The sequence below is a fragment of the Phocoena phocoena genome, chromosome 9, assembly GCF_963924675.1.
Source record: "Phocoena phocoena chromosome 9, mPhoPho1.1, whole genome shotgun sequence".
NCBI classification, from domain to species: domain Eukaryota; kingdom Metazoa; phylum Chordata; class Mammalia; order Artiodactyla; family Phocoenidae; genus Phocoena; species Phocoena phocoena.
The window spans coordinates 36,977,379-36,990,274 of record NC_089227.1 but is presented as its reverse complement, the minus strand read 5'-3'; the positions used below and the strand labels follow the sequence as shown (position 1 = coordinate 36,990,274).

At 40.1% G+C, this 12,896-nt stretch overlaps 1 protein-coding gene across 1 annotated transcript; it reads right to left on the bottom strand.

Annotated features, from left to right (window-relative positions):
* Positions 1-1,353: 1,353 nt before the first annotated feature.
* Positions 1,354-5,606, bottom strand: SOSTDC1 (sclerostin domain containing 1). The gene is made up of 2 exons (XM_065884173.1): positions 5,285-5,606; positions 1,354-2,799 (listed from the first exon to the last, which is right to left on the bottom strand). Exons 1-2 carry the CDS (start codon positions 5,487-5,489, stop codon positions 2,384-2,386), a joined length of 621 nt encoding a protein of 206 aa, XP_065740245.1. The 5' UTR covers positions 5,490-5,606; the 3' UTR covers positions 1,354-2,383.
* Positions 5,607-12,896: the final 7,290 nt, after the last annotated feature.

Below are 12,896 nucleotides of genomic sequence, written 5' to 3'. Positions count from 1 at the left end.
TACCACAAAAAAGCACGAAGGACTCCTTCATGCTCAGGAGCCAAAAACTGAAAACCAGGATCTTGTCAATACATAATGAAGCCTCTTTGGCTTTCTTCACTTGGAGTGATGGGATCAATCATTGATTGAATTGACAAAACAGTTATTTAACTGTATAATCTTGTTCAAGACTCATTACATTGGTTAATAAATGGCATGTCAAACTTGAAAACAGTGAAAAACTAGTTTTTGTTTTCTTTTGTTTTAGTTTTTGGTTTTGGGACCCTGCAATATTATTCAAATATTCAAAGTTTCCCAACATATGGTAGTGATTTTTCCACAATTCCTTTCTCAAACTTAACTGCATATTAGAATCACCTGGAAAACTTTAAAAACTGCTGATATCTGAGTTCCATCTTCAGAAACTATGATGTCATTTGGATGGCAGCCTGGGCATTGAGTCTTGTATCTCCCCCAGGTGATTATAATGAGCAGTAGACTTGGTATATTTAAATATCATATTCTTATCACAACTCACTGCTGGATTGCCACCCAACTTATTCAAATGTCTTATTTACTGAATCGAGTCTCCCTATCCCTCTCTTTTTTCTTAATATAGAATTTTCTATCAAAACTTGAATGTGCCTTATATTAAAAAAAAGCAGGGGGGCTTCCCTGGTGGCGCTGTGGTTGAGAATCTGCCTGCCAATGCAGGGGACACGGGTTCGAGCCCTGGTCTGGGAAGATCCCACATGCCGCGGAGCAACTGGGGCTGTGAGCCACAACTACTGAGCCTGCGCGTCTGGAGCCTGTGCTCCGCAAGAAGAGAGCCTGTGATAGTGAGAGGCCCGCGCACCGCGTTGAAGAGTGGCCCCCGCTCGCCGCAACTAGAGAAAGCCCTCGTACAGAAGCAAAGACCCAAAAATAAATAAATAAATTAATTAATTAAAAACAAAAAAAACCAGGGACTTCCCTGGTGACACAGTGGTTAAGAATCCGCCTGCCTATGCAGGGGACACGGGTTCAAGCCCTGGTCCGGGAAGATCCCACATGCCGCGGAGCACCTAAGCCCGTGTGCTACAACTACTGAGCCTGTGTTCTAGAGCCCTCGAGCCACATCTCCTGAAGCCCGGGCACCTAGATTGCCGTGCCCTGCAACAAGAGAAGCCACCGCAATGAGAAGCCTGCACACCGCAATGAAGAGTAGCCCCTGCTTATCGCAATTAGAGAAGGTCCGCGCACAGCAACGAAGACCCAACGCAGCAAAAATAAATAAATAAAATAAGTTTAAAAAAAAAAGCAATTACTCTGATACGTTTATTCTGTAGTTTTTGTAAACACGTACTTTTTTATACATGTTAGAGACAAGGACAGTAACTTTTAGCAGTGTTTATTTTTGTTAAAAGAAACTGATGGAATTGAAGGTTAAATCACCTTCCGATTGCACAGATTAAACAAGAAAGTATTACATATTTCATCTTTACAAAGCATCTTATTGATTTAAAAAGATCCATACTATTGATAAACTTCATGATGAAACATATATGTAATAAGGAGACTAAAATATTTATTTTACATATCTACAGTATGTATTGTCCTATTTCTAGATCAACCACAACTTACACAAGAAAATATTTAGATACATGAAAAAGCTTCAGAACATAAAAAATTAACATTTTGAAAAAAAATCACTCGTGAAAGCTCATTAAATAATAACATTGACAAATAAATAGTTAATCAGCTTTACTTATTAGCTGCTGCCGTGCATTTCTGGCATTCCATTCCAAGCGAGGGTCAGCATGCAGGGTATAATTTCATACTATGAGACTGTAAAAAGCTACAGGGCTTATTTTTGAAGTGAAATGTCACGAAGCCTTTCACTCTTTCAAAGGGCGATCACTCTTGGCTGCTAAACTGTTCCCGTGAAGATTACCAAAAAAGCAGCTTCCTGAAGTGTTAACCTGAAGATTCATGGCAACAATTTTTTTTTTTTAAACTTTTCAATTCCGAAGAGGTTTTGTTGGGGGGTGGGGGAGATGGATTGGGAAATGAAGGGTAACTGAGAAGCCCTTTTCCTTTTTAAAAAGTAATGATTCAGTGATGTGTATAGTATCACCAGTCTTTCAAGAACTAATACTACAGGATGTGTGGAATTAATACTACAGGATGTGTGGAATTTAAATGCAAATCCAGCTCATGGATGTGCGTATGTCTTGAAAAACTTGAAAAGAAAAAGCTATTTCCAAAGAAGCTCCTGATACTTAGGACAGCTTGCTGCGTTTGATCAAAGCAGAAAGCATATATTTTCAAGTAAGAAAAGAGCAGTGGCAGGCTTGAGTCTTCCAAGCAATCAAATCTGTAAAGCAGATGGTTACCAGTCAGTCCAGTTTGGAGAGCCTGAATTCTAACTCATGCTGTGCTTGCTGGATTTGCTGGCTCTTTTCCGCTCTCTGTGATGCTGGGCTGGCTTGGCAGGAGACATGCTCTCGAAGTTATGACTGGACTCATTGTGCTGCCGCGTGTACCTCTTGCACTTGCAGGCGGTGACCACCGTGATTTTGTAGGTGCGCGTGCTGCCATCTTGGCACTGCAGCTGGATTCTCTGGGTACGCGTTTTGTCATTGACACACCTCCACTCCTGGGAGCTCCTTCTGCTCCAGTACTTTGTTCCATAGCCTCCTCCGATCCAATTGGGGAGCACAGGCAGGGGCAAGCATTCGCCAGTGCACACCAGCTCCTTCAGGGGGCTGATGCTAGTGCACTGGCCGTCAGAGATGTATTTGGTGGAACGCAGTTCCCGGCAACCTACTTGAACTCGAGCTGCAGGAAACAGGAAAAAAATGTGCATCAGAGGCAAAAAACAAACGGACAGTTTTTTTTTAAAAGTAATCTGCAATGACAAAAATAATGTCCAAATGATAGCAAATGGCCAAATAGGAAGCGAACACCCATTTTATTTTCACAATGCAAAACACTGCCTGGATGGTTGTAGAGAGAGCTTTCCTGAAAATTATCAGCTTATATGGCTACAATTTATGGAATAAAATAAACTGGGCCTGATTTTTTTTTCATGTATAACATTAGCTAATAGCTTATTGGAGTATATGAAAATCCCGTTTTCTTAGTCTTACTCCCCAATAAGTATTAAGCAGGTCTTACATTTATGTATAAATATTCATTCTTTAATGAGGTAAGAAGGAGTATACTTTAATGTTCTTTTACTCATGGGTCATATTAGTTAATGTCTGCAAGTGCTTTTAATTAGGTTTGTAAAAAAAATCTATTGAGAAAATATCTAAATATTGTGTACCATGCCACCCATAATATTTTGTTTCACTTATAAAATTCAGCTGCAGAGAATCATAGATACATATGTGTACATTTGACATTTTGCATATCAAACTTAATAACTGCATTTTAAGCATAAATTCCCAAGCTGACTTTTAAAAACACAAATATTAAAGTGTTTCAATGCAAAATGTCACTACAACTCAATACTGAAAGAATATAAAACCCCCTAAATCAGGAACGTATGGTTGCCATAACAACTTGGCTACATTTCCATGAATTTTATGGCAGAAAAATGCCTAACATGTCTGATTTACAACTGCAAAAGGAACTACGGTGTTCGTTTCCTGAATATTGGTCATGGCAAACTTTCTGTTTAGTCATTTGAATTTGATAAGCATGTTCTCTAATTGACTGTTTCTCATTACATGCCTTACATAATTAAAGCAAAAATTAATCTTGAAATACTTGAGTTTTCCTTTCCATTGCTTTGTTATCTAAACTTGAGAATTGCCTGTAACAAGCTTGGGGGAAAAAATCGAGCCTTGTTAACCAGAAATATATATATATTTCAAAGTACAGACTGCTGAGATTATAAAATAAAAATTATAAGGGACATTGAAGTGGTCTTGCATAGAATATTGAAAGCTAGTATGAAGTAGATACTAAATTAGGAGTTTTACGTCAGCTCTGTACCGCAGTACTAGTAAGGTGAGAGAGATATAGGCTAAAGGGATGTGATAGTTGTGAAAAAATTTAAGGTATATGCACATACATCCATGCGGGTACAGAGCATGAGACTGAAATTAAAGTGTAAACTAGCTGGCTGGTCAGGGTACTCTGCCTGTCTGATTCTGATTCAGTTCACCTTCCTGCAGCTGCCTTAGGAATGCACCTGGAAACAGCTGGAGATGATTTTGACCTGTCTAGCTTTGTGTTCCTGTTCATATAGAGATTTGGCATTTTTGCAGTGACAGTTCATTGACAATGAATACCCACCACATTGCTCGGTAATCTAATAATAATAAAGTAGTTCCTGTGTACCTAAAAGCAACCATCCTCATGAAAATTAAAACACCTTGGTTTTCTTAGAAAGACACTAACAGTCACACTTGCTTTGACTTTTCAGAGGTTGAAACTCCTTTTAGCACTTGAACGACAAGTGCTTGAGGACGAGCTAAAGATTTGTGTAAGATTTCTTGTGTACTGTTTCTCTGTGTCTCTTTTAAAACCCTATTACTAGCATGTGAACTCTTCTAAAGGAAAAGAGTGAAGTAAAAGAAGAAATTTGAATCCCTCTAACTAATGGTCAATGAGTCTGTCAATTAAGCAAACAGAAAAGAAGAAAAATATTTTCTATACAAAGTATTATTGTACTGTCATTATTTTATATCTCTAAAGTCATGAAAGTTTCCCCAGTCTCTCCCAGAAATATAGTTACCTAAATTTTGATCTGGTTAATGAGGAATTATTTTGGAGAATATGATTCTCCAATGTTTTTAGTTTTACCCCTCTTTCTCAAATATCATCATCCAAACTTCAATTTTTTCACTAGACATGTTTTAGAAATCAGTGTGAGCCATTTTTTTCCCCCCAAAGAGCTTCTTTTCTTTCCCTTGTGATTTCCCATACATGCTTTGATTAATTACCTTTATACACTTTACCAGAATTGCACATGTCCTGAAATAAACAGAAAACAATCTGAATTTAACTAGAACAACACTTTGTAAAAATTCTCATCTTGCGTGATTTTAAAGAAGCAACAGTCTAATTCCTGGAAACATTTTCTTTTGGAATGTTTAGAAACTTAAGTCTGCGCCTACATTATCAAATCACTGTTTTAGTAATGTTAACTTTGTAGGGAAGAATGCCAATATACACGTGCGCAGATTTTCCCAGATTGTTTAGCAAAACGTATATGGTTCAGGTTAGTTAGCAATGAAAGAGTTCTACGGGCATGTGAGCTAATGCTACCAAATAAGAAAAAACCAAATCCATGGAAGTAAAACACACTTACTGTTCCGATCCAGGCCAGTGTCACTGAAATGCCTGCCTCCATTTCTGGCTTGATTCATCGTGCTGTTGTTGCTGGGCTGTGCTGGAACAGGTTTAACCACATGTGAATAAAGGATTTCTGTGGCATCATTTTTAAAAGCCAAACAGCTTTTCATTAGGATGCATGCAAGGGGAATGAGATAGAAATGAATGGCAGGAGGAAGCATGGTGAGTAGAGGATTTGCTTGGCTGGAGAGCTGGTTAATTCCTTTCCCTCTGCTTCTGCACTGTAACTGTGAAATTCCTCCTCAAGGTTCCCTTTATATATCCACTGAGGTTTGGCGTTCATTCAGGTGTAAAGTTGTGTAAAGCTTCAGAGTGAAAACACAGAGAAGGGGTGGGATCCCTACATGACCCTGCAAAAGAATTTTACCAATGGAAGAGAAGACTACAGAAAAGGAGGAGCTTGGTATACAAATTGCCTGAAATTTCAGAGTTGGACTTCATCAGTTGTCTGTGAGCTGAAGCAGCCAGGCACACTCTATAGTAACTACAGCTCCCCCCGCCCCTCTGTCTCTCTGTCTCTCTCTGTCTCTCTGCCATTTCCTTTCCTAAATCTAGTTCACATTCGGGTTTAATTTAAATGAAAATACGCTGCTGTTCATTTGAAGAGATTTACATTCCCACAGTTGTTCTGTATTTGCGATAGGGAGAGGGTTCATCCCAGATAATAAGAGGAATTCAGGAGTTAAATATTGTAGGGCTTGCATGAAGCACCTAATTAGTTAAACATATCTTGTTTCTCAAGACGCAAACCACCATATTTTTTTCTTAAATGTATAGGCACAGAGCTAAAAATCTCCCCCCTGGACACACTTAAATAATGCAGCTTTGATCTGCATGAACTGCTGCGCTCCTAGGTAAATTATTGCCAGGGGTTCTGTGTGGAGAATAATGAGCATAGCTCTGTCTGCATTAAAGTAACTAATAGCAATTTTCATCTTAAAAATGTGACACAAGCGTTAACATTCATTGCCTCATTTTACGTGAAAGAAAGCCATTTCTGACAGATTATTGTTTAGCAAATTAAATTCAAGATAATTTTTACAAGGTTTTTCATTTGCGGCAGAACACATATTCTACCTGCATTTACTGAACATTTTGTTCATTACTTCCTTTGGCTCTGCTGCTCACATAAGAAACATGGTAGTTTTCTGTTTATCCACACAAGGCACAGATGTTCCATTAATAACTACTAGGCCACTAATCTCTATCCTTAAAACGATTATGAAATTCCAACTGATTGGTGGGGCATTTTGATTGGAATCAAAATTCTGAATCTCTTTTCAGTTTTAAATCCATTTTTTTGCGCTTCGTGTGGCTATTAAACTCACCTTATGGCATGGATACATCTCTTTATAAACTTTTTCCTATTGTAACTGCTGTTCATATCTATCTGTCTATCTGTCTATCTATCTATCATCAGTCATCTGGGTTTTTCCACAGTGGCACTATCGGCATTTTGGAATAGATACTTCTCTGTTATGGGGGGGTGGCATTCTGTGAGTTTAGTAGCATACCTGGCTTCTACCCACTAGATGCCAGTAGCACCCCCAGTTATAACCAAAAATGTCTCCAGACATTGCCAAACGTCCCCTGTGAGCTAAAATGACTCCACTTGAGAACTACTTGTTATCTATCTATCTCTATCTCACTACAAAAGAAAGTACAATTAAGAACAAAAGACTAATTATTTAATAATACTAAGGAACAATTAGGAGAAAAATGGTACTGCGGTTTTACTTAAAAACAACAACAGCTTCTCTTTTAGAGGTATATACTGAAATATTCCTAGATGAAATAATACGATACCTGGAATAAACTTCCAAAACAACATGGGAGGGGGGTAGTTAGGTGTGTGGATGGGGCATGATTTGATGGCTGTTGGGTCACGATTCCGGATATTCTATTCTGTTTACTCTTGTATATGTGCAAAATTCTACATAATCAAAACTTTTTTAAAAACTAAATTCAAAAAAATCAATATATACATACAAGTCCCCTACATATGAACGAGTTCGTTCCCAGAGCATGTTCCTGAGTCCAACAAAGTTAGCCTAGGGACCCAACTAACACAATCGGCTATATAGTACTGTACTGTAGTAGGTTTATAATAGTTTTCACACAAATAATGCATAAAAAACAAACACAAAATAAAGAAAACATTTTTAATCTTGCTGTACAGTACCTTGAAAAGTACATTAGTACAACAGCTGGCAGACGGGGCTGCCATCGAGTGAACAGGCAAGAAGAGTTACCTACTGGAGGTGGGAGGTAGCAGAGCTGAAGGATCGCCAGCAATAGGAGACAGAGGGCAAGCTGCAATTTCACTCACGCCTGATGTTGACGGAACGCATGTTCGAATCTTTGAAAGTTCACAACTCGAAGGTCCGTACGTAGGGGACTTACGGTACTGCCAATCTGATCTCTATCTTAGGATTGTACGTAGTCATTTATTCTAACATCCCTCCTGGAAGATAATATATCAGTTTATTCTGTGCACATAGAGATTATAGATCAGACATCCTTCTAAAATAGTAACTATGAAGGATTTCTTATCCTGCTTATCCGGGGACTTCATATTAAATACATGAAGTGTGTTAATATTAACCATTGACTAGTAGACCCAATGCCTAAAGGAAGTAGGAGCATCAAAATATCTAATCTCTTCCCCCTTACTCTTCTTTGTGTCAGGAGGAGGAGACTGGTTTGTTTGTTTGTTTGGCTGCCCTGCACAGCTTGCAGGATCTTAGTTCCCCAACCAGGGATTGAACCCAGGCTGGGTGTGGAGTCCTAACCACTGGAGGAGGACAAGATAATTTAATCTGCAGTTTAATTATTAGGTTGGGCTAATCAAATTAACTCATAAGTATTACATCTGCTCTGTACCTAGTATTCTGTAGGCGCCGCCCTAGGATATCCCCTCGGGCAGGAGTAAAATTAGGAATGACGGTAATGTGGTTGATACATGTGGACAGGAAAACTTCAGCATTCAGACAGTGACTTCTATGATTAGGTTAGCAAAATACTGTGACTTTCAGTCTTGCTTGCCTGCTCTAGCCATCTCACTTGCTTCTATGGAAGTCAGCTCCCATAATGTAAGCTTTCACACGGAGAAGCCTAAGGGGCACGGAACTGATGTCTCTCACCAACAGGGAGCAGAGGCCCTCAGCCAAACAATCCTTGAGGACGTGAATTCTATCAACAACCACATGAGTGAGTTTGAAAGCAAATCTCTCCACAGCCAGTCCTTCACATGAGGCTGTAGCCCTGGCCTACACCCTAATTGCAATCTTATAAGAGATTTTAAGTCAGAAGCACCCACAGGAACTATGAAATAATAAAAGTTTTAAATAAGTTGGGGTAATTTGTTACATAGCCATAAATAATTAACACAATATTATCTGCTTAAAAATGAAGAAACAGTAATTAAGCCATTCATTTTGTGAAGAATGCTAGGACCTCAAAAGCATGGAATCATTTAATATGGTAATTGAGTAACTTTCATTCTTTGGGCAAGCTTTAAAACTTATTTTCCAGGTCTCAGCTGAGTCATCAATGTGATGTCATTATTATTATTTTTTTTTTTTGCGGTACGCGGGCCACTCACTGTTGTGGCCTCTCCCGTTGCAGAGCACAGGCTCCGGACGCGCAGGCTCGGCGGCCATGGCTCAGGGGCCCAGCCGCTCCGCGGCATGTGGGATCTTCCCAGACCGGGGCACGAGCCCGTGTTCCCTGCATCGGCAGGCGGACTCCCAACCACTGCGCCACCAGGGAAGCCCGATGTCATTATTAATAATCAAATAATGATATCAGAATTACTATTATTGGTCTGATATGCAAAAGCTTGAAAGTAATTTTAGTACTCTAAAATAGTATTGTTTATTATGTGACTCTTGGCACTGGAATCAGAAAATCTGAATTTGAATCATTTCTTCCATTTATAATGTATATGAACTTGGATGTATTTCCTGAAACTCTCTAAGTCAGTTCCTTCAACTGTAAAACATGACCAAGCTTACCTACCTCACAGAGGGGTAAGAAAATGTGAACATGTCTAGAACAAAACCTGGCCTGGAAGAAATGTGGAAAAAATTGTCACTGAATATGAGTCTAAGCCTACTGTTTCTCATTAGAGTCTTTGAACTTAAAAATGACCTTGGAAAAAATAGAAAAGTCTCAAATAAATGCAATTATCCTGTTTAAGGAGGGGAACAAAAAGTCATGAGAAAAGACTAAAAATGAAATAATGAGTAAATATTATTTGATTAAGAAAACAATTAGCCTGACTTTTTATCTTTGACAAGAGAAGAATCAGAATAAATATACACAAAGCATATTTATTGAATGCAATATCTGGTGAGCTACATCTGGTCCTCTATGGATTTAAACTATTTTCAGAGAGCTCCAGTTAATAAGGCAGAACTTATAAACTGGAAAAGTAGCCATCATTAGTTTAGAAGAAAATAAAAACTACTTACAGACTCTTCATTCATAAAAATCCTTAAAAAGAGGGTGGGCTAACATCTTGCATTTATTTCATATCAACATGTGTTGAAAGCAGTGTTTATCATAGGTGCTGTAGTCCAGGGACTGCAGAGCTGAATGAGGCGTGGAGCCTGCCCTCTTCCCTCTTCCAAAAGTTCCCCTTTAGAATTCCACTAAAGGAGCTCCCTTGATCTCATCTTCCTGTATCACTTTCTTCCTTCTTCACCACCTTTCTCAGTTGTCTCTTTATTTTGTTTAAATGCTTTCGGTTTAATATGTAAATATTCCTTTTCCTATAAGTTTTCTCAACAGAGATAATATTAATTTAGATAATACTGCTTATAATCCAGTGTAACCTGATGTAAAACCCAAGTGGAAATTCCAAACCTGGTGGATATATTTCTAGGTAGAACTTCTCAGTCTTGGTACTAGTGACATTTTCGGCTGGATCATTGTTGTTGGAGCTATCCCCTATGTTCTAGGATGTTTAGCAGCATCTTTGGGCTCTACCCACTAGATGTTAATAGCACCTCCCTCACCCAGTTGTGACAATCAAAAACAGTCCTCTGGTGTGCAAAATCATCCCAGGCTATCTAGGCAAATTCTCCAGTAAATTTCCTAAAAATGGCAGCACGCTGCTCTTAAGGAAAACCTCACATGCAAGCTCTAGGGAGCAAATTAGGACAGTAGAGATAGGGTTTCCATCTGATTGTACAAACTAGGGCGAGTGGTCCTTTTTATTGGCATTTGCTACCTTGCTCCGTAGGAGTTGATGTCCTCATTCTGTACACTTAGCTCACACAAGTACCTAAACTCAATTTGACCAAGGCTGGCAGCATATTAAATATCCTTTTTTTCTTTTTCATGGAAAGGCATTTTATTTTAAATATAGTGGTGTGTACATGTCAATCCCACACTCCCAATGTATCCCTCCCCCCGGTAACCATAAGTTCGTTCTCTAAGTCTGTGAGTCTGTTTCTGTTTTGTAAATAGTTTATTTGTGCGATTTTTTAAAGATTCTGCATATAAGCAATATCATACAATATTTGTCTTTCTCATATTAAATATCCTGCCCACAGTGGTGCCTGGGAGCTAGAACTAGTTTTGTTCCACAAGCCTAATAGTTGTTCTAAAACCACGTTTTACCTGGGAGTTTGCTAGATATGCAACTTCTAGGCCTGATCTCAGGCCAGAATCAGAATCCCTAGGGGTGCAACCCAGGAACCTGTGTTTTAACAAGCTCTGCAAGTCATTCTTATGCGTGCTAAAATTTGAGACATACTGTTCTCAAATCACCTGTGCCCTCCTAACTGTGGCCTGTCCCCATAGTCTCCATCACAGTCACCTCATCTATTTTAACTGGACCTCTACCTCAGAGTCTTCCAGTTTGCACAGTCAGATTGAAGTCCTGCCCTAAAGCGCAGCCCTGCTGACCAAAACCCGACCCCTTTTTCTCTTCCTGCATTTATTTCTCCCCACAGACTGGACGCTCTCAGTGTCCCCCAGTGACTGATTAATGCTTTGTTCCACAGAGTTGGTCACAACAGTTACTACTTACAGTGATGTCATTGCTCACTAGAAATTTTGGCAGTCATATCTGATTCGGATATCACTGTGAACTCAGATTTAGGCAAAACACTTCGACCACTGTGATTTTGATTGTTTTCCACCAGCCCCCGGAACATACCATAGCCACATCAGGCTCCTAGACTGGGCAACATGCAGTCTGGCTTCACTGTTTCCTGAGGAATCTCTTACTCAAATACCAGCGAGTGTCATGACCAAGCCAAAGATGGTAATAACTTACATCACCAATAGAGACTTAACAGTTGGTAGTTCCCTGGTATGTCAGAAAATTGGAGAACAAAAAGAATTCAGCAGAGCATTTGGCCCAACAATGCCACCGTCTTTTCTGGGAAATAAAGTTGTTATAGACATTTCTAATTTCAATTCTGATTTTTTTTCTTTTTGGTCATGCTGCATGGTATGTGAGATCTTAGTTCCACGACCAGCGTTCGAACCCACGCCCCCTGCATTGGAAGTGTGCAGTCTTAACCACTGGACCGCCAGGGAAGTCCCTCTGATACTTTTAATGAAGTAATTTGCCTCTAAGTTATGTACAGACGGAAGCTGTGTTGTAGAGGATTCCACAGCAACAATGTAGCTGGAGTGAAGGGAATGTGATAGGGAATATGGGAAAAAAGTTTGACTACATTGATTGGAAAGGTAGATTGGAGCAGATCATGGACTACAACCCTGTTTTGTAAGCTTAGAAGTCTGGACATTATCTGGTGGACAATGGAGAGCCATTGAAGGATGTGTGGTGTGTTTGTGTGGGTGTGTTTATTTTTATTTTCACGAAGTGAAAATGCTGTGTAACTTATACCTAGGTAAAGTGATAGAACGTTTCCAGTACCCAGAAGTTCCCTTCCTGTCCTTTCCTTGTAACGACTTCCTTCCTCTCTAAAAATAAACCACTGGGCTTCCCTGGTGGCGCAATGCTTGAGAGTCCGCCTGCCGATGCAGGAGACACGGGTTCATGCCCCGGAAAGGTCCCACACGCCGCGGAGCGGCTGGGCCCGTGAGTCATGGCCGCTGGGCCTGCACGTCCGGAGCCTGTGCTCCACAACGGGAGAGGCCACAACGGTGAGAGGCCCGGGTACCGGAAGAAAAAAAAAAAAGCTGAGTCATGGAGAGACTGAGGTGTCAGGAGAACCAGGGTTGGCAGAGTTTAGAGTTGAATAATGAGTTTGGGCTGAGTTAGAATGAGGTTAGGGTGCTGATAGGAATTCAGAAGAGGGACTTCCCTGCTGGCGCAGTGGTTAAGAATCCTCCTGCCAATGCAGGGGACATGGAGTTCGAGCCCTGGTCCGGGAAGATTCCACATGCCATGGATCAACTAAGCCCGTGTGCAACAACTACTGAGTCTGCGATCTAGAGACCGCGAGCCACAACTACTGAAGCCTGCGTGCCTAGAGCCCGTGCTCTGCAACAAGAGAAGCCACCACAATGAGAAGCCCGCTTACCACAGCTAAGAGTAGCTCCCACTCACCACAACTAGAGAAAAGCCTGTGCACAACAACGAA

What these genes read in the sequence shown, in the direction of transcription:
- SOSTDC1 (XM_065884173.1), bottom strand. Translation starts at nt 5,489, where the DNA reads ATGCTTCCTCCTGCCATTCATTTCTATCTCATTCCCCTTGCATGCATC. An exon ending in CACTGGCCTGGATCGGAACA is followed by an intron (nt 2,800 to 5,284) that starts GTAAGTGTGTTT and finishes TGTTTCCTGCAG; the next exon opens with CTCGAGTTCAAGTAGGTTGC.